The sequence below is a fragment of the Dermacentor albipictus genome, chromosome 8, assembly GCF_038994185.2.
Source record: "Dermacentor albipictus isolate Rhodes 1998 colony chromosome 8, USDA_Dalb.pri_finalv2, whole genome shotgun sequence".
NCBI classification, from domain to species: Eukaryota; Metazoa; Arthropoda; class Arachnida; order Ixodida; family Ixodidae; genus Dermacentor; species Dermacentor albipictus.
This window is the reverse complement of record NC_091828.1, coordinates 123,234,198-123,255,479: the sequence shown is the minus strand read 5'-3', so window position 1 is coordinate 123,255,479 and position 21,282 is coordinate 123,234,198. Positions and strand designations below refer to the sequence as shown.

The following is a 21,282-nucleotide window of genomic DNA, read 5'->3' as shown; positions in this document are numbered from 1 at the left end:
CACACCGTTGGGCAAAGACAGTCCAAGAAAGTCTAGTAGTGATGTGAAGTTGAGAAACAACCAACCTTAAGTTTATGAACGATGACTCATAGAGAGCACATTTCATAAGATGCTCTTGCAGCATCTGCACAAAACGAACCTACATGCTTTAATGCCATGCTGACTTTATGCCGCGTTGCTACCCGAGCAACAAGAGAAACAATTATAAAAAGAAAGCAGGGCCCGTGATGCTCACACAACCCCTGCTGACGTGTATCCTGGCACAGTTCTCTTGTCGTTGCTTTCTTTTTTGCTTTCTAGTCCCTCGTGGTATTTTTTATGGTATCTTCATTTGCCATTTTCCCTGTTCTTCCTTGTACGCTACGCTCGCGCTACGCCGCGGTCTTAGATGCATCTTAGATCATGCATGCGGCGATGTCGTGACCACAGTGATTTCGCGCACATCATCAGGTTAGGCAAAAATTTGCGTTCATTTGAGTAAGGCCAGCAGTGCACAGCCATATAATAGTTAGCGCCCCAATTTCGAAAGACCTGAGGCTAACAGTGAGTGTATTATGTACGTACAAAATGAGTGCTGATTGATCTAGTTTGAACGGTAGGAGAGTTCTGCGCAAAAGTGTATTACGTTAATTGATTCTCGCAAATGGGAAGTATCACCGGCACCCTCGCTTTAAGATCAATAAAGCGACAGAAAAATCACCTCTGGCAATTAGCTGAGAAGGAATCGCTGAGACATCAGTGACTTAAGTGACCTTCCGCAAATAAATTTAACATAAGCCAGCACTTCTATCACTTCCAATATCATACTGGTATTCAATATTCTATAATGTTGTTCTTGCAGGCTGTAAAAACATTCCTCGCTTATGCATGAAAGCATTAGCAGTGTATCTGCTCCGACAGAAAGCGTGAATAAGGCATGTTTTTTACGCACGCTTAGAATAACCAAATTTGCTTTCCTATAGGACCCAAGACCGCTGTTTTCACTCCAGTACAAGTTCGACTTCGACGGCCAACTCGACAAAACAGAAGCCGAGGTGCGAGCGCTCGTCGCCGAAGCTGGCCTGGAAACTGTCGCATGTCACGTCTTTCAAAGCGAATGGCCGTTTCCGACAGTGGAAGTGTTCGTCGGTGAGATTTTTTTTTTAATTTTCTCAGCACTGAAATCAAATAATTCCCTTGCAGCAACAAATTTTGATATAAACCACGGAAGAAGGAAAAAGCCGAGGATGGGCCCTACCCACTCCGCGCGTTAGGAGCCAAGTGTGTAGGAAGCCACGTGGTATCTTTCGCCGTAGCGGCCATGTTGTCGGAGCACCATGGCAGCTTTGTTATGGTGGGACGTGCTCATGTGTGTGCTGCTCCATAGGTCTCGTACCGGGGCAAAGGCGTCATGTGTGCAGGATTGCGTCAGTCTAAGCGTTTTGCTCCGCTCTGTTATCTAGACCATGCTCTCCCAGAGGACTGTTGTTGAGGTTTGGTGGGACTGCAAAAAGTTAAAAGTGTGAAACGGGAGTGGATGTAACACCGTACACCGCTTACCACGCCACTGGCGAAGGGCGATATGACTGCCGTCTTCGGTGGACTCATGTTAACGTGGTAATCATAGACTGAAACCGTTGCGCTTAAGAATATGTATGATGAACACCTTGCAGGTCGGTAACAGCTGTGCAGCGTTCCTGTGTTTGACAGCGGACGATGCATTTGTGGTATCGTAAAATGGCCACGTGGAAGTGTGCCAAGCAAACGGCTGGTGTGAGTAATTAGGAACGAATGCTCAAGCACATATATCTATGCGCTCGAGGGGGGCACGGTTGGCGGATGCGGTGCAAGAGTGAACAAGGCTCGACAGAAAAACGTGCCCTTGCGCGCACGTAGATCCGGTCCACGTGATAGGAGCACGCACACGTGCTCATTGTTCGGCACCGCATGGAGGATACCACAGAGCTTTGTTTCGTAAAGCTTCACTTGCCGTGAGAACAATATACCTCAGGCCGCAGTCGGCCTGAGGTAAAACTGGCAACGACATTCTCATTCTCTGGCCTCTTCGTCGGGGTGCTATGACCCGAAACTTGTTGAATAAATCAAAACGATTTCTAGCAAGCCACGACCAGCATAGTTCTCATTACCTGCTGATGGGCGAGCCACAATTCGTGATCTGCCTAAAATGTGCTGCCGGTCATCGCCTGTGCATTCTCACATTGCAGTGAGTATGCCCACATTTATTTTCAGGAAATCCTGGAAGTCTAAGTTGCGGACTAAATTGTGAACTTCTTTCAATGCCAGAGCACAATGCTCGTACGAAATGACTTAGGCAACGGTATCACGTTGGTACACACCGCGAATGGATTCCTTGGTAGCGTCACCACGTCGAGCGCACATCGGCGCAGCCCGGCGCGGTTGCGCGCCGAAGGCGAGAAATGTCAACAAGAGAGGGGAACCTGCGCTGACAAGATGGCGGAGTAACCGCAACTGCCGCCATCACTGAGCTTCACAAAGAGTGACGTCAGGGCATCTCCTTAGTTTTTGCCTTCCTCCATGATATAAACTAATCTATAACTAGATTTTCGCGCAACTCTACACCATGTTATAAGGTTATAAGTACTAGAACGTCGTTACCCCACGCTTTCTGAGCTGAAAATTAATACATGAGTGAGAACTTTCAGGGTATCTTAAAACCCATTAGTATGAAATCCTCGTTGTGTCGTTATATCGAACTTCGTAACCAATTTTTTTTTTTGCGTTCTGGCGCCATTGTGTCAAAAGCGTGTGATGATAATTAGCTTCGTTGAAATACTGGCCCCGCTTAGCCGCCGCTTTCCTAGCGTAGAAAGGCATCACCATATGGCAGTGACGCCAACTGTATACGGATGGATCTCTATATCTAGGACATTTGCTACCAACTTGTGTAATCGTGGTTTTTGTAACAATATCATGAGCACTTTAAGTCACGCTGAGAGCAGTTTCCAACGATGGATTTATACATGTTTGAGCATATTTTGTAGTTATATATACTAATTCACACTATTTTGCACTTCGTTGTTGGGCTTGGCGCCGCCACCATCGTCGAAGTCAGCCGCTTGGCAGGTGGATGTGTTAAGAAATCGAGATTAGCTAGCTTAAATTACTGCTTTTGCAACTATGCAGCTGTAAAAAGCATCTACATAAACAAGATAAAATATCTGGATTACTTATTCCCATATTGATTAGATCTTGTCGAACGCTATTGCTCAATTTATTCTGTTGATGTTCATATGGTCTCACCAGTTGAGAGAATAAAAACAGAGTGTTAGTCATAAACCGCGCTCCAGAGTCGCGGCCTTAAGTGCAGACTGTCGACTCTGGAAAAAGAACCGTAACTACGAGTATATGCACCATAATAACAGATTTCTGAGACAAACTGTAGGTACTTGACGGGTGATTCTATTGGGATACCTGGGATTCAGACAGCTGACATGACTGCAGTAAGAAGCCAAACAGTCGTTAGCAATGCATATGTTATTTTTTCCCCTTTCTTTGTTAGCTTTTCTTTTTTCAGCGCGTAACTACTAAGCCTTGTCAAATAGCCAGATTCAAGAACAAGTGGCTTTTTTATATTGTACTGGCACTCACTATGGGGGGCGGGTCGTCATAATTCTCTATGCACTATGCTGATGGGCACCCTTTACCAGAGTAAACTGAGGGGGCGCATTCTTATTTCATCGCATGTGCACACAGCTTTGCTAGTCTGTGGATGGGGGGAGGTAGGTTGGCGGGGGTCTCAATGGGCCATGCAGTGAGCGTAATAATGGGTCATTATTTATTGCTCTGCGGCCGCTAACGCGGCACCTACCTCAGGCCCCCCAGCCCCCTCCCCCTGGGCTGCACAAGGCATCGCTTCGCTGCAATGGTCAGGAGCTCTCCATGTTAGGCGTGGTGGTGAAGCATAGGGCAAAAGAACAAGTGTGGTAGAAGTGAAGCAGTAAGAATTTATTGCTGTAGCTTCAAAGAAACTTTTCGGCAATAGGATTCGAACCCAGGAGCCCGTATCCACGAGCCTGATTCCTTTCCGTAGCACCATGAAGCCAGACGGAGTGGTTTGCTATTATACAGGTTCTGCATCGGCTGCTATTACCCGTAAAAATAGGGTTATGGCTGTAGTTAACTGCCCCCTCACTATAGTCAGCTCCAATTGAACTAGCAATGCAGACGTGAAAATATGCCCAAGTACCGCACTGATTTTTGAACGACATCGACAATGGTGTGGGCCTCGATCCTGTTTTACTTTGATATTCAGTGAGTTCCCGAGGCGTAGATGTAAGAACCCTTGAAGCAAATTTTTCGGACTGCCACTGCCCTTTGGCAAATGTTAGACGCCATAATTTTATGTTCTCTGACATTCTTATATTTTCTATAATTGCTGCGTTTTTACTTTTCACCTTTCTTTTCTTTCTTAAGTTCTCGAGTAATGGGTTTCTTATCATGAAACAATTTCAGGCCTGATTTTTGAAGCATTTGGATTCTACGAGGCCATTCCGGAGGACGACATTGAAGCTGTCAAGAAAGACTGGGTTCGGTTAGTACAGAGTGCCGCTACAACCAAGCCAAATAGATTTGCCGCCACGGCTGCCTTCTATTGCGTCCACGCAAGAGCACGTACATGAGATAGGCGGAGTAAATAAAGCCACTGCCTTAAGGCATATGTAAGGCACCGCAAGATTCTTGATTTATTTTGCTATCTATGCTTCTGTGCTTCTTACGATAGTTTTGATTTAAACCACTCTGGTTCAGTATTTCTTGTAAAGGTCAATTATTTGCGAAAAAAAGATGTCCGCCAGATATAGAAAGTCGACATCTGGACTAATGTAAGGCATTTTACCATCGACAACTCTAACCGCGCACTTTTCAGCTGAGTGAGGATGGTAAGCAAGGTTCTTGTTAACATTTCTCAAATGTCCATGCGTCACAACAAGCCGAGGTTACGGCTGGTATAATTTAACGGCACTATTGTTGTGCTTTTCTTTAGTGCGCGTCAGTTGTCCGAGCGGCACTGAATATGCGCAGGTTATCAATGACCGCAGCCTGCTATGAACGGTGTGCAATAGGAATGAAAGAGAATCAAGCGAAAGGAATTCATGCAGTTCACCAGCCAAGATCAACGAGTCAGTTTTTGTAGCCTGCAGCTTAGCGCGTGTCACCTTTGGTGGCACAAAAACGATCTTCAAATAATATGTGACTGTATATCACTGCTATGCTCGGGAGTAAAGAAGTCAGATCAAATATACGCTGTCTCCAACGTCTTGATTTCGCAATTGATTAGAAAAGCCGTCCATATGTTGCCGAAACAAAATAAGGCGTTTTTCTTAAGTTTCCTTTTTTTAAGTGTACATCGTTTTTAATTCACATGCGCGTTTAAATTTGTCACTTCAGTGCTAAAAAAACAAGCTCATTGCACTTCAAGAGGGCCTGAAGCCACTGTACTTTATCTGTATTGATGTCACTGTGCAAGTTATTATACCAACAAGACAGCCTCCTGCTTGAGGCCGTATTCACAGATTCAAACGTCAGCAGGTAACGACTTTGTTGCTGTCCAAACTGCTATTCAAGATCACCAAAGAGCAAAGACTACATGGAACCTTCGTCAAATTGGAAGTAAGATGAAAGTCTGACATCCCTCCCAGAATTTAACTCTCTGAAAAGATTGCGATACTGCACAACACCGATGTAAAAGTTGCGAATAATTTGTTCACTGCCATGTGCTGACTAGCACCACCATATTTACGAGCTTGCGCGCCGTATGCAGCGAAGCACACAGATGCGCGGTTAATTTGGCCCATTGAACGAAAAAGCCGGTGTCTGTCGTCTGGAGCAGTGAAACAGCACCTGGATTCCCATTGGCTGCGACGTCACGTGACGTGTGCGCCTCGACAGAGCAGAGCGGGCGAAAGAGAACACCTGCTGCTGCGCTGGCGCAGCAGGTGTTTGTTCTGTGAGGGGAGAGGGAATCGCCGAGACACCACGTCACCCTCCCTCTCGGAAGCCTGTGTTCTGCGCCTTTTCTTTCACCTCAAACCTCTCACCTGCGTTGTAACTTCGCTTCGGTAATCGCTATAAAAAAATTATAGGGTAAAAAAAAGAATAAATTCGTGAGGAACAACGTTGGCGGTAGCGAGTTGCGAACTTACGACGCCGCGCTTAGAAGCCCAGTGTCTTACCTACTGGGCTAAACCAGCGCCACCTAGATAGCAGGGCCAGGGCTCTCTCCTTTGTGAGATTATGCTCTTTGGACCAAACTTTCCATTGCCAAGCCCGCCGTAACGAAAGCGGTGACGTCAAAATCCCCGCGGCCTTCTCGAAAGCACCCCCATTAAATTCTATGGCAATCGGGCAAGGTAGCATGACGTCACAGATCGAGGTGCATCGGCCTTACGCTATCTAGCAGGCATTGGCCAAGCGTCTCAGCGCGCTCGCTTACCCGCGAGGAGTTCATTGCTCGGAGCATTGCTCAGCGGCATTCGGTTGCAAATTAATGCTTTCGCATTCAGAACTAATAAATGCTGAGGCGTCCTCGGATTTTATTACCTTTCCTGCAAAGAAAGATTCGCCCAAGCGACTGGTACAGGACTCGGTTACGTTAATAATTTGACCACTTCAATGTCCTAAAACAAAACTTGCCTTGATTTGAACACGCTTTCCTATTTCCCTAAACAATACACATAATCCATACATCTGGGAAAATTGTCCTAGAGCTGGCAGAACTAGTGCCATACCACAAATATCTTTGTCATCAACATGCAGGAACTACCTCAATGACGTACATGATGTCGGCACAATAGGAAAATGCGCGTGATTATGGCCTAAGCTTGGGAAAAATAGCGTAGAAAATGTTTCCCTTAATAAATGAATTGCGCTCTTGATGGCGTGTATATGTCGATATGAGCATAAATTTCCACGTAATTTGTTCTGTGACTGAGCAAATCCATACAAAACAAGACCAGAAGCCTGGGCACCTATAGGTTCAGTAAGGATATCAGTGCTGTCCTGCGTGCCAGCTGTTCGGCTAGACCACCGCCTCCAGCCACCCGGTAGCCTCTGTTACGAAATTCCCGAAGGGTTTCGCGTGGAAAACAACTATTTAAAAAAGAAAGCCCTGATTATTCAGACGCTGCGCAGCTGGCACAAGCACTTTCAAGGTGAAGTATTCAACCAAAGTGAGACTTGACAGAAGAGTGCGCGCCTCAGCTCGCTGTTTGTTTTTGTACGGAGCCAAAGGAACCTTCTCTGCCTCTATCGGCAGTTTTCGCGAAAGGTAGGCACGTCGGTGGTTGGACTCGTAAAGGAAAATGTTCATTCGCATTCTCTTACTTCTCGCTTTCCCTAGCTCCCGATCTCTCTTGCTCTATATCTCACTCTCACTTTTTATTGACATGTAAGTTACACGGACATGCCAAGACGATGAGCAAAACGTGAACAAGGTGAATGCATGAGCCAACGTTTCGGCATGCGGACTTGTCTTCTTCAAGGCCTTGAAGAAGACGAGTCCCCTTGTCGAAATGTTGGCTCCTGCATTCACCTTGTTCACGTTTTGCTCATCGTCTTGGCATGTTCATCTCCCGCATTCCCCGTCTTTTCTATGGACATGCCAAGCGACTTTCCGCCGTCAGAGTCACCGTGATGTTCACCATGATGTAAACAGAATATTAGGAGCGAAAAGCTTGTATATCATTGTTTCTCAATTGCTATTATGTTCCCTGTGTTCACTGGGAATTAAATACACTGTCCTTAATGTCCAACAAATGAGGTCAGAGCCGTGAAAAGCTCTGAAATATTTCACACAACGCAAATACAAAAATCCATCTGAATAATGTGTTTAAAGCGCGTACCTTTTCTAATGCATGCGCAAGCCTTAAAAATTTTAGTCGATATCTTTCTCACGGAGCGCGTTCAACGACTTCGGTACATTGCTTCGAATGTCAGAAAATAACTTCCGCCGAGTTCTGAATTCATTACAGCATACTTCGTTTTAAGCCTTAGTCTACAAATGCAGCTGATAAGAAAAATAATTGAAAAATGCAGCAAATCACACACAGGTGCTGTTTCTCGTGAAATCAGCCGACTAAAGGCGTGCGCTCACGATGAGAAAGTTGTGCATTCAGAATCACTTGGCGTGCACTATTTCAACATTGGAAGTTTTATTCATCGCTCTCATTTACTAATTCTCGTAAGTTGGTAGAATAGTACCGTCGCTCTCACGAAGCGGCCTAGCACTGGCTAAGCGGGACACATTTGTTGTCGGCACGTCGCCGGTAGTAGCCACTCTCGCAGAAGCATCTGGTCTGGCAATCAGCTGTGCAGGGCCTGGGACCTCGTGCATCACACTTTTCTTCACCGCAGGAGCTGCTCTCGCAGACCTTCCACACTTCTCCGGGACCACAGCGAAGCGGCCGTATTTGCCATCCTACGCGAACAGGAAACAATGTAAAAAAAAATTGTATTTCTTTTACAAATCTGTTACAAAGCTGAATAAATGTACTTTCGAACGGATATCTCTGCAAATGTCGACGAAAAAGAAGCACCACGCACTAGCGCGAGCTTTTGGGCCGGTTGGTGCATGAGGAACTTGACACAAGGGGTACCAGCGAAACGCAAAGGACGCACACACAAGGAAAAGGCATTAGACACGGACGGGCCCACTGAGCTTTCAAGTGTACTTTATTGTAATTCACATTGCCGCACATAACCTCGGGCGCATGCGCATCTTCAACTCCTCCCGAGCTATGTGCATCGATAACACCTCGAAAATTACATTACCGCACGAAAACAGCCGACGCATGCGCAACTTCTGCTGCTCCCAAGACCCGTGCATCGATGTCAGTTTTGCACCACCTTTTACCTTCCAGATACGTAAGCGCGTTGTTTGTTGGTTGGAAGCTTGCTTGTCCTCACAAACATAATTGCATGGTGAGTTATCAGAGCTAATAGATGACGCCAGTAATGTTGGCGGGAAGTGACTGGTGTCAAGGGGGCGAGGACACACGGTGGTGCCATCTAACGGAAGTGCACCGCTGACTTGGTAGGAGGAACAACGGGATCCGTTCGACCCACGTGGTTAAGCTACCCGTGCTCGAAGGAAACTCGGGTGCCCTCCTCGACATTTCTGTAAGCGACTTCAAAGCAAAAGTGCGTAACTTCCGCATGACTGGTCACGGGCAAACTGTAATCGCAAAGCACTTTACACTCGCTGCATCGTTACAAAATGCACTGATCGGCCATCGTGTATGGTCGTCACAATAGAGCCCGGCGAGCCGCTTTTTACGTCAAAGAAGCATTCAAATACCAGATGTATTCTTTTTATGCTGAATAATTAAAAAAAACTGCCACATCAAAACCCCTGCCATGTTTGCAGATGCTCTGCGTGGCTAGGCGGACATTAGAAGCAAGAAAATATTGAACCCTAATTTCGCTAATACCTTGGATACACCTAAACATTTTTAAGTGCCAACCTTAGGGTACATATATTTACGTAATTGAAACCGAGAAACATCGAAGTCATCTTCACTATTCAGAACCTACATGTATATCCATGAAAAAAAAACACCATTTACCCATATTTGTAGCGGTAATTTTTTTTTTTTTTTTGCTGAACGCATCGAAGACCCATACGGTGGATTGCGTGTTGATGCTTTATCCTGTATCCTCATGTGCCCTTGATGTATAGCACATGTATTTCGCGGGTGCTTTCCGTCGTCGGTGTCAAGATAATTGCCTCGATCAACTATTTGTCAATTTCTTCGAGCGCAAATGACATCTAATATCACAGAACCGGTTGCACAAAGATTCGCCGGTATAAGGCTATATAGTTTTTACTAAAACTTCGTGTTCCCATCGCCAATATTCGTGGTCGCGTGATTTACGAACAAGTGTGGACATACACAAGGGGTTTGAGGAGAACACGTTGTGCTTTCAGGGTAAAGACCACATGATAGTATCGCGGAAATCAAAGGAACTTACCCCACTGGGCAACTGCGCATCCGATGACGACGACGAGAATGGACAAGAGGAGGGAGGTTCTCATGGCTACTGCCGGCTTCGCCATGTCGATTCATCAGCATAGCGCATTAGGCGGTATTTATACACAGTATGCGCAGTTTCATCCGCCAGTCGAAATGGCCTCGCTTATCGGTTATTGGCCCCACACGCTGCGAACCCCCCTTTTCTTTCTTTATGAACACTTTCTGTTATTCGTGTCAATCGTGTGTGCCGAGGTGCAGCGGCATTGTGAAAATCTATGGGTTTCTACAGATTACGAAGACCGTGTCACACATGGCCACTTTCAGAGAGGCTGATACTCGGTGACTTTTGTCCGCCACGATAGCGGGGTTTTCTGTGGCATGGGAAATACCCAAACTGTCATTATTCCTCTGAAACACACAGTTACAACAAACAACTCTAAGTTGGAAAGAAAACATATCGTAGCTCTCCTGTTTCCTTTCTGCGTACCGGGTGTCTCAGCTAACTCTAGCCAGAGCTCAAAAATATGCGAATGCTACGAAGCTTGACCGAACCAAGCTAATGTTGTTTGCCTTCACTTGGATATGCTCAAAGTATTATTTTTTCCCTCCGCCTAATCAGATAATTAGTCTTAATTAGTTATTCAACTTATTAAATAATATAACAAGATGACAAGTGTCAATTAGAAAATTGTAGGGCGACATAAAAAACTCCCAATACAGCCTTCTGTTGCTCAATACGTGCTGCATAAGAGTGTTTGTCTGAGCGCGAAAAAATTCCGCAAATGCACGCAGAATTGCTGCGCGACTGTCCGCTCGAGGCACTTTAGCCCGCCTGTACACGTGGGCTTCTTTTGTGCTCGGAAAAACACTTTTATGTAGCAGGTATTGAGCAACAGAAAGCTGTATCTGGAGTTTGTCATGTCGCTTTGCAATTTTCTTGCTGACACTTTCCATCTAATTGTATTTGCTAAGTTGATTAATTAATTAGGGCTAATTATGTAGTTTGGTAAGCTGAAAAACAAACATTCTGAGTACTGCCAAGCGCCGGCAAACAACATTAGCTTGGTTCTGTCCAGCTACGTGGCATTCGAATATATTAAATCTGGGGCTAATGTTAGCTGGGACACCATGTACTCATCCAGTTTGCCTGGAATCAGACAAGTTCCGACAAAGTTCTAGCTGTATTGGCTTCTATCCTGCAACCCGTGCTTTCTTTGCTTTTATGGTAAAAACGGTCCAAAACATGAATAGACAAATTACATTTCAGCTCAGCCACGTATTTGTTTCCTTAATAAAAGGTATCAGGAAGGCCTTAACAAAAGTTATGCGCAGAAAGAAATCTCTTCAGAAGTATCCGTCAATGAGCATTGCCGATGATGGAGCTAGACTCGGTGATTCAAATAATAAAAGATTGCGCAAATGCGTCTCATTGCCTGACGGCTGAGTATCCTTGTCGCGAAGTAATTGTAATCGAGGGCAGTAACACCGTGTTATCGGCTGTGCACATTTGTAAACAGGGCGATATACCAGTTTCTCAGAAGCGAGACCTGCATGTACGTGCGTCGCGTTCATTCAAACCGTGTCCCTCTGAACATCTGCCGCGGCGATATGAAAAAGCAGGGTTCCTTGCTGTCACGCTCAGTGCCCTGTATACAATGAGGAAACGGAGGCAGTTTAGTATTCGTTAACGTGTAACGAAAATTGCCGGAAATGCTTACTTTATTTTTGCAAGTCATTACACCGATCATACTGTGCGTTTCACATGCGGCTGCGGGCAATTTGATCAAACACCGGACAGTTCTGCTGAGAACATTGATTTGCATATAACAAAACGCAAGGTTAGAAGCTGCGTTAGCTCGAACGAGGGGAAGCTGCCTTCTGTTCAGTATTTTTGACCACCAATTTGTGCATCGTGTGTTTCTTGTAGGACGGAAATTCTGAAGCAATCTTACAAAAATGAAAGCTCGAATAATCCTGATGTAGTTTTGCAAGCACCAGTACATCACTCCAAAGTGGTCGCGAAAATCCGAACTGAATTTCTTCAGTGCATTCTGATAACTTGATGTTTTCATGTGTTTGAGTAAAACGAACAAAGTCCGCATTGATGCTATCCATATCCGTTCGAGCGTTATGAAAAATACGTGTAACGGTAACAATACATGCACAATTTTGAAGTATGCTCGTTCTACTATTACAGTCACATCGGACAACGAAGAAACCCGCAGTGTTTGTCGGTGGAAGCCATAATATTATAAAGAAAGCCGTGTGAAGCCAATCGTGGGTACACGAGGAAGCGTCAGCGGCATTGTCCCCGATTTATTGTAAGGAAGAGGCCGCTGTGACTGGCGCCTTGGTATCGTTGCACTGCTCCTTCGGGACGCATCTGCGGTCCGTGGGACGACGGAAGAGGCCCGGGGCACAAAAGCATCCCATGATGCAGTTCCTTGCGCAGATCTTGTTGTTGTCTGCAGCATCTGCGCAGGTTCTCTCTCCGCAGTCCCCACTGACACAGGTGTACTCTTCACCTGGAGCGCATTCTCCGGGGCCTAGAATTTTCTTTCCGGCTGGTGGAAATTTAAGGAAAGCATAAATTATTACAGGGTTGCGAATAGTCATTCGTGAGAACGAATCAAATAAGAACCCAATCGAATAATTTGCGATCATGAGCAGGGGTTTTCCCATGTAGCGTATAATGATGTTGAAACCCTGGCAGCCATACCATTAGCAAGATTTTGTCCTTCAAATGCACTTTCTGAAGTGTTGTTAACTCAACCTTATCAGTCTAGAAATCATTGATATATAGTTTACGATATTTGGGCCTCCAAAACACTAATGAAACACTTTTCAAACATATATTTCAGATAGCTTATACGCTATTCTATGGGACATATGCGTCCCTATGTACGTCAAGGGAGTCGAACATTTACGTGGACTTATAAGCTTCTTGCCCAAAATATATAGCTCCACGAAGCAATTTGCTGTGGTAGGGCAGCACAAGTAAACATTGCAAACTTTGCCGCTGGTAAATATGCTGTTTTCGAGCACATAGTAGAAACAATCCGTGCACCTCTTTCGAGCGGAAGCTTTTGTAATTTGGCTTCTTGTCTTGCGCACACTCTTGCGCATAGGCTCAAGACTTCTGCTCCGCTGTCAGGTCAAAAATTTTCGGTAAGAACCTGTGCGACCGCTTGGCAGAACTGCAGTGATGTCAGAGGGGGCATAGGGAGCTTGTTAGCGTGCAGTTTAACGTACTACATGGTGTAGACAACGTTTACTGTGATACCCAGGAATTTAAAGAAAACTCGAAGGTTGTATTTTACATTTGCAGTCCACTTCGCAAGTTACCTTCGGATTGAGAGGACTTGATAGGTCATCACAATGTTGACAACTAGAACGGCCTTGATTTCTTTCGATAATATTGTGAAGAAGTTCCCGTTTTGCTCAGCATAACGATTTCTTTCTTTTACAAACATTCTTTGCGAAGCTCTTCAACTTCACATGAACCGAAAATATTGTTAATGTTATAAGATCCACCTGTTGTTTGTACTAGGGAACATGCTATTTATTTCTCTGCGTTGCACGCGGCAATGAGCTGTGATTCATAGTTTTCTACGTCGCCTTTAATTCGATGACGCTTTGACTGTACACGTGGTTTCAGGAGCAGTAATTGCGAGTTTTTCGGCTGAAACACCTTCTTTCTTTCGAGTTTTGGTCGCTTTCAATGTTATGGTTTCTCTGGGTGTTCTGCATCAATTTCTGCACAATGGTTGTCAAAATCACCCTTGTCAGGCAATGAAGCAGGCTCACTGCGGTTGTCATCAAAGAAAATGTTATAGAATCTTTGCTTCCGATGCTAGAAATTCACGTGGTTTTCCTGCAATAATCTTAACGCATAACAGCATTTCTCTAAAATAAACCAGGCCACACGTAAAGGCACAAAGTATACACATTCGTTACTTTCAAGAGGCTATTATAACATAAATGTGCCCCCATGAGTGAATGCCGCCAATTGGCATCCAGCATTCCGTCATGGTACACTGGGACACATATGTCCTAATGCCTCTTTCATGGTAAAACAGGACTTCGTATACTTCGCACTACTTTAAATTCAAGATTCTTGGTTTCTTAAGAACCCTTGATCTCTGCACTTTGTATTGTAATCATTAACTCCCTTCATTGATTAGAACGGTATGCAAAATAAGTGCATAATTAGTAGACGGCAAGACAGCCATTGTTGCGTGACTCCACCAACGTTTCGTCAGTTTTTTGTCATAGACCTGTCGACCGAAATAAAACATTTCGGCAACGGGTAGCTTACTAGATCTATGAATTGCCCTCAGTATGTTTGTAGGGGCAAAACATGTGTACTGAGGCATGCCTCAAATTCGTCCCATATTCCATTGGCGGCCTGTCCGGAGCCAGTGATTCTTAGCACCCTCTGCTGCGTTGCAGGTCTGACCACCGCCGTGGTCAGTTGCTTCGCAGCTGCTGGGGACTGAGAGCCGGGGTTTGATTGTTGTGTTCATATAGGAGGTTGTGGCCAAGTACTGCACCAGGCTGGCCAATCCTGCTCTGGTGAGGGAGTGCGTTGCCGTTTCTGGTCACCGGGATCAGGCCACACTCCAGGCCTGTTTGTGCAATTTCATCAACACGCGGATGTTTTTAATCCGGTGGAAAATTACCGGCACCGGGATTCAAACCACGGACCTCTTGCACGCGAGGCGGGTGTTCTACCTCTACGCCACCGCTGCAACTGAATATGAACGTGGCAACGTTTAACGCTAGGACGTTATCTAGTGAGGCGAGTCTAGCAGTGCTATTGGAGGAATTAGAGGGCACTAAATGGGATATAATAGGGCTCAGTGAAGTTAGGAGGCCAAAAGAAGCATATGCAGTGCTGAAAAGCGGGCACGTCCTGTGCTACAGGGGCTTAGCGGAGAGAAGAGAACTAGGAGTCGGATTTCTGATTAATAAGAATATAGCTGGTAACATACAGGAATTCTGTAGCATTAACGAGAGGGTGGCAAGTCTTGTTGTGAAACTTAATAAGAGGTACAAAATGAAGATTGTACAAGTCTACGCCCCTACATCCAGTCATGATGACCAGGAAATCGAAAGCTTCTATGAAGACGTGGAATCGGCGATGGGTAGAGTGAAAACTAAATACACTATACTAATGGGCGACTTTAATGCCAAGGTAGGCAAGAAGCAGGCTGGAGACAAGGCAGTGGGGGATTATGGCATAGGCGCTAGGAATAGCAGGGGAGAGTTATTAGTGGAGTTTGCGGAACAGAATAAAATGAGGATAATGAATACCTTCTTCCGCAAGCGGGATAGCCGAAAGTGGACGTGGAGGAGCCCGAACGGCGAGACTAGAAATGAAATGGACTCCATACTGTGCGCTAACCCTGGCATCATACAAGATGTGGACGTGCTCGGCAAAGTGCGCTGCAGTGACCACAGGATGGTAAGAGCTCGAATTAGCCTAGACCTGAGGAGGGAACGGAAGAAACTAGTGCATAAGAAGCCGATTAATGAGTTGGCGGTAAGAGGGAAAATAGAAGAATTCCAGATCAAGCTACAGAACAGGTATTCAGCTTTAACTCAGGAAGAGGACCTTAGTGTTGAAACAATGAACGACAATCTTGTGGGCATCATTAAGGAGTGTGCAATGGAGGTCAGTGGTAACTCCATTAGCCAGGGTACAAGCAAACTATCGCAGGAGACGAAAGATCTGATCAAGAAACGCCAATGTATGAAAGCCTCTAACCCTACAGCTAGAATAGAACTGGCAGAACTTTCGAAGTTATTAAACAAGCGTAAGACAGCTGACATAAGGAAGTATAATATGGATAGAATTGAACATGCTCTCAGGAACGGAGGAAGCCTAAAAACAGTGAAGAAGAAAATAGGAATCGGTAAGAATCAAATGTGTGCGTTAAGAGACAAAGCTGGCAATATCATTACTAATATGGATGAGATAGTTCAAGTGGCTGAGGAGTTCTATAGAGATTTATACAGCACCAGTGGCACCCACGACGATAATGGAAGGGAAAATAGTATAGAGGAATTCGAAGTCCCAAAGGTAACGCCGGAAGAAGTAAAGAAAGCCTTGGGAGATAAGCAAAGGGGGAAGGCAGCTGGGGAGGATCAGGTAACAGCAGATTTGTTGAAGGATAGTGGACAGATTGTTCTAGAGAAACTCGCCACCCTGTATACGCAATGCCTCATGACCTCGAGCGTACCGGAATCTTGGAAAAACGCTAACATAATCCTAATTCATAAGAAAGGAGACGCCAAAGACTTGAAAAATTATAGACCGATCAGCTTACTGTCCGTTGCCTACAAAATATTTATTAAGGTAATCGCAAATAGAATCAGGAACACCTTAGACTGTCAAGCAAAGGACCAGGCAGGATTCCGTAAAGGCTACTCAACAATAGATCATATTCACACTATCAATCAGGTAATAGAGAAATGTGCGGAATATAACCAACCCTTATATATAGCTTTCATTGATTACGAGAAAGCGTTTGATTCTGTCGAAACCTCAGCAGTCATGGAGGCATTACGGAATCAGGGTGTAGACGAGCCGTATGTAAAAATACTGAAAGATATCTATTGCGGCTCCACAGCCACCATAGTCCTCCATAAAGCAAGCAACAAAATCCCAATAAAGAAAGGCGTCAGGCAGGGAGATACGATCTCTCCAATGCTATTCACAGCATGTTTACAGGAGGTATTCAGAGACCTGGATTGGGAAGAATTGGGGATAAAAGTTGATGGAGAGTACCTTAGTAACTTGCGATTCGCTGATGATATTGCCTTGCTTAGTAACTCAGGGGACCAATTGCAATGCATGCTCACTGACCTGGAGAGGCAAAGCAGAAGAGTGGGTCTAAAAATTAATCTGCAGAAAACTAAAGTAATGTTTAACAGTCTCGGAAGACAACAGCAATTTACAATAGGCAGCGAGGCACTGGAAGTCGTAAGGGAATACACCTACTTGGGGCAGGTAGTGACGGCGGATCCGGATCATGAGACGGAAATAATTAGGAGAATAAGAATGGGCTGGGGTGCGTTTGGCAGGCATTCTCAGATCATGAACAGCAGGTTGCCATTATCCCTCAAGAGAAAAGTATATAACAGCTGTGTTTTACCAGTACTCACCTACGGGGCAGAAACCTGGAGGCTTACGAAAAGAGTTCTACTCAAATTGAGGACGACGCACCGAGCTATGGAAAGAAGAATGATAGGTGTAACGTTAAGGGATAAGAAAAGAGCAGTTTGGGTCAGGGAACAAGCGCGACTTAATGACATCTTAGTTGAAATCAAGAAAAAGAAATGGGCACGGGCAGGAGATGTAATGAGGAGGGAAGATAACCAATGGTCATTAAGGGTTACGGACTGGATTCCAAGGGAAGGGAAGCGTAGCAGGGGGCGGCAGAAAGTTAGGTGGGCGGATGAGATTAAGAAGTTTGCAGGGACGGCGTGGCCACAATTAGTACATGACCGGGGTTGTTGGAGAAATATGGGAGAGGCCTTTGCCCTGCAGTGGGCGTAACCAGGCTGATGATGATGATGATGATGTGTCCCATGTACCTTAAGGGGTTAAAGTATAAACGGAGCCTTAGGAACAGATGAGCAGTCTGCCGAAATCTTGGTAGAATGAACTCGCGCTTCACAGCTTAAGAACAGTCAGAAAAATACTTCTGCGATTTCTGAAGGCTTCCGGAATGAGCAAGCGACTGTGATGGGGGGTGGAACAGATAACTTTCATTACGTTGGCAACATCAACATTAATTTTTCTCTTGGTAAATCGCTTCCGCAGAAGCCCTAAACATGGAAAAACATTAATGAATGGAAAAAAAATATCATCTTGTAGCAACTACTGCCGCAACAAATTCAGGCTGTAGCCCGAAGCTATAACAAGCCAAGACAATTTTTTTTTTCAACTGCGAAGCATTCTCTCTGGGAAACTCGTACGATTTTCTTTAGCAGCTTCGTGCTGTGCAGCTGCGGGGTGATACTGTGAATAAGTTCAACCAGCGCTGCGTACAATTAACACGCTCTGTTACCCCTGCTTCTCAGGTTAGATATTCCACTACCTACCAGCAGTATAGCGAGACATTTTCCATTGTTCGTGTTTCGCTGTGGCAGGTCATTGCTTGACCTTGACGCCTTTCGCGTTTTCTGACCGCAATCACCTTGGAGAATGACATTACATCTGATACTGCAACTCTTGAATTGCAACTATGACACCTCCTCGCACGCACTGTCGCCATACCAAACTCTTCTGCGCAGTGAGTCACTTGAGAACCAAAACGCGCATTACCTAAACTTTCTACATGCACCACTGTGGTGAGCGCTATGCAAAGTTCCATGAACGAAGTTCGGATTCAACAGCACTAGTCACTTAAGCACGCATGCGTAGCCATCTTTTCAAAGATTTCTCCACGTTGACACTTGCTCTTTTAGTAATCTACATGCCTTCAACGCTCAGGGCAGGTGGTAAGTTTGTACATCTCATTTCATCAAATAAATGAAATTATGGGGTTTGACGTGCCAAAACCACTTTCAGATTATGAGGCACGCTGCAGTGGAGGACTCCGGAAATTTCGCCGACCTGGGGTTCCTTAACGTGCCCCCAAATCTAAGTGCACGGGTATGTTCGCATTTCGCCCCCACCGAAATGGGGCCGCCGTGGCCGGGATTCGATGCCGCGACCTCGTGCTCAGCAGCCCAACACCATAGCCACTGAGCAACCACGACGGGTATTTCATCAAATAGGGACGCATACTTGAACCAGCAAGTCTGCGTCTGTTTCGCCCGTTCGATCCTGAACCCTAATCGACCCTTCGACATTTGATCGATGTTTCCGCGGACGAATAAAATCGAGGAAATATTCCTATTACACTAAGAGCGTGGCTGTTCATGATGAGGTAACACATATCTAAAAAGAACAGATACTGCCAGAGAGATAGTGTACTGTCACCTCACCTGTTCTCCTCTGAGGAACAGAAAGTGTATTTGCATCGTAGGTGACAGTCGTCACGAAAAACGCCACTGCCACAAGCCTCATACTAGCGAGCTCTTTCAGGCGACCGTACATGCTCGCAGAAGCGAGAAAGCAACACACGCAAAATCCGCTCACCTAATCGCAAGCCGCACTTTTTTTTTCTTGTCGATTTGTTCGATTGGTGTTCGTATAAGCAGCTGGAAATTTATACTCTTTAATTTCCCCACCGTTTCTAAGGTCCCCGTGCGCGACAACCACGAGCGTCCTCTTACGACAGGCAGGTGGGGCGAAGGTATATTAGTACGACGGGCCTCGCTCTTACTTCTTTTCCATCGAACAGCCTTAACCATCGAGCAGGGAGATTTAAACGACCCAGCGTTTGAACGCATATCAGCTCTTGGCGAACAGGTGCGCTACCCTTTCGTTGGGTTAAACGTGCGCACTCTTTCGCGGAAGACGTAGCAGCAGGCTCTCGCGTGGAAAGCAGCTTGCAGATCTCTTCCCCCATTTTCTTTTCCAGGAACGAACCTTAGCGAAAACGCCGTGGCGCACTTGACGACAACACCAATGCCTAAGCGACCCATGCAATGAAACCTGTTTTTATCTCACTGAGGAGACACAATTTCATGCCCCGCTGGCATTTAGAGAAGTTCAGACTAACCGATGCTTCTAGCCTACTTTTTAATGTTGGTATATATTGTATATCAAAGTAGTCCATTTCGTACCTTTGTATGATAGTAGCGGGAAATTTTAAGAGCGTAATTACTGATGTAAGTATCGCACTTTCTGTGTTCTGAAAATTGATTATTGTTTGGCGGTTATGTTTTGACAGAAGATCCGTGCTTTAGGAGTGCAGGGACACCAGTGGTTCGAGCATGCCGCAGGAAACATTGTGCCACATGTCAGCTGCAGCGTGTTTTTTCCCCTATCAGCACTTCCTTGTAGCCCAGGCAGGACTTTTCTTTTAAAAAGAAGGCTAAGCACTTTTACAAATCTCTCGCTTATCACAACCACTTGCTTCCTCGCAACTTAAGTTGCTCTTCAAGTAGCGTGTGTTGCGCCCGCACAGGAATGACGAGGACTTTATCATCGATCATTACATAACACTCACTGAAGAAGTTTTGATACTCGTATCACAGAGGTTAGTAAAATGCAATAAAACCTCCAAACCTTTGTTCGCGCTCTCGATTACCGACTCACTTGATAAAGCACTACAAATTCGAGCTATCTAATGTTAGAATTTAGGCTTGATCATTTGTTGAGGGTAATTACGGGACAAACAACACTAAACTTCAAATAAAAAGCACGCGTTTCAAGCAAAACCATGATGCAACTCGGCGGTTAGCGATTCAGACGAAATATGTAGGTTTTTTTAGCAGTACCCAATATTTTTTAAATTCCCTATACCAAATAGCAATATTCTAACCCTTCACTTAGTATACTCGATGAGGCTGGCATTACTTCTACAAGAAAATCAAAATGCGTAGTTGAATAACTATCATAACCACGCTAATTGACGTTTTAAAATTTATTTTACCGCACGTATTTCTATATTGGAACTGTAGCTAGCGAGTTCGGGAGACGTCTCGACTTGGAAAGAATTCTGAGGATGGCACTGATTTCGAGATAGGCAACGGGAGACTTGCGGTGAACATGCACCATTGTTCCGATTATCTATTTCTTTAAGGAAACGCTAGCTGTTTGATGCATTCAAGCACAAATATAGCTAGAAAGTCAATAAATTTAGTCGCACACTGAAAATAATTATATCGAAACTGGTAGAGCGCTGAGAAGTCTTTCCAATTCAAGATACCTTGCCAACTCACCGACTAAAATTCGTAGACTGATGTTTGTGCTGCATTGTAATTATTTAAAAGTTATCAAACACATGCAAGTTTATTACACAAATAAGTTTTTTTCATATACACTTGAAGTTATAGCCACCTGATAGAGTACTTTCGATTGAAGGCTAGAATTGTGCTGAATGCCACTGGCAATTATCAAAAATTTTGTGCAGCTGAAAATACCCTGTAGAATATTACGCGTATTACGCGATAGATTTGTCCACGAGAGTCCGCAACGTTGTACCTCCTTTTATATTTATGTCGCATAACTTAACTGCTTTCTTTCCACTTTTTACCTGAGTAACATAATTAGTGGCATTCCCATTTCAGATAGCTTCTTAAGGTTCAGAAGTGGTACCCTTAATCGTCTATCTGTATAGGACTTTGTGAAGCTCCTGTCTCCGGATATTGCCGCACGCAGGTGAACTAT

The 21,282-nt window shown here is 45.0% G+C and overlaps 1 protein-coding gene and 1 long non-coding RNA gene across 3 annotated transcripts in view; one reads left to right on the top strand and one right to left on the bottom strand.

Annotated features, from left to right (window-relative positions):
* Window positions 1-21,282, top strand: part of LOC135913008 (juvenile hormone acid O-methyltransferase-like) — a 43,169-nt gene that overhangs the window by 2,784 nt on the left and 19,103 nt on the right. The window contains exons 2-3 of one of the 2 annotated variants that reach the window (XM_065445640.2): window positions 963-1,128; window positions 4,474-4,552. In XM_065445640.2, coding sequence (XP_065301712.1) covers window positions 963-1,128; window positions 4,474-4,552 — 245 coding nt within the window. Of the gene's footprint in view, window positions 1-962; window positions 1,129-4,473; window positions 5,238-21,282 lie in introns of those variants that run through there. The other variant, XM_065445639.2, reaches the window with a different exon arrangement.
* Window positions 12,217-19,922, bottom strand: LOC135912977 (uncharacterized). Its single transcript, XR_010567851.2, has 2 exons — window positions 18,990-19,922; window positions 12,217-12,553 (listed from the first exon to the last, which is right to left on the bottom strand). It is a non-coding gene; the product is annotated as an uncharacterized lncRNA (long non-coding RNA).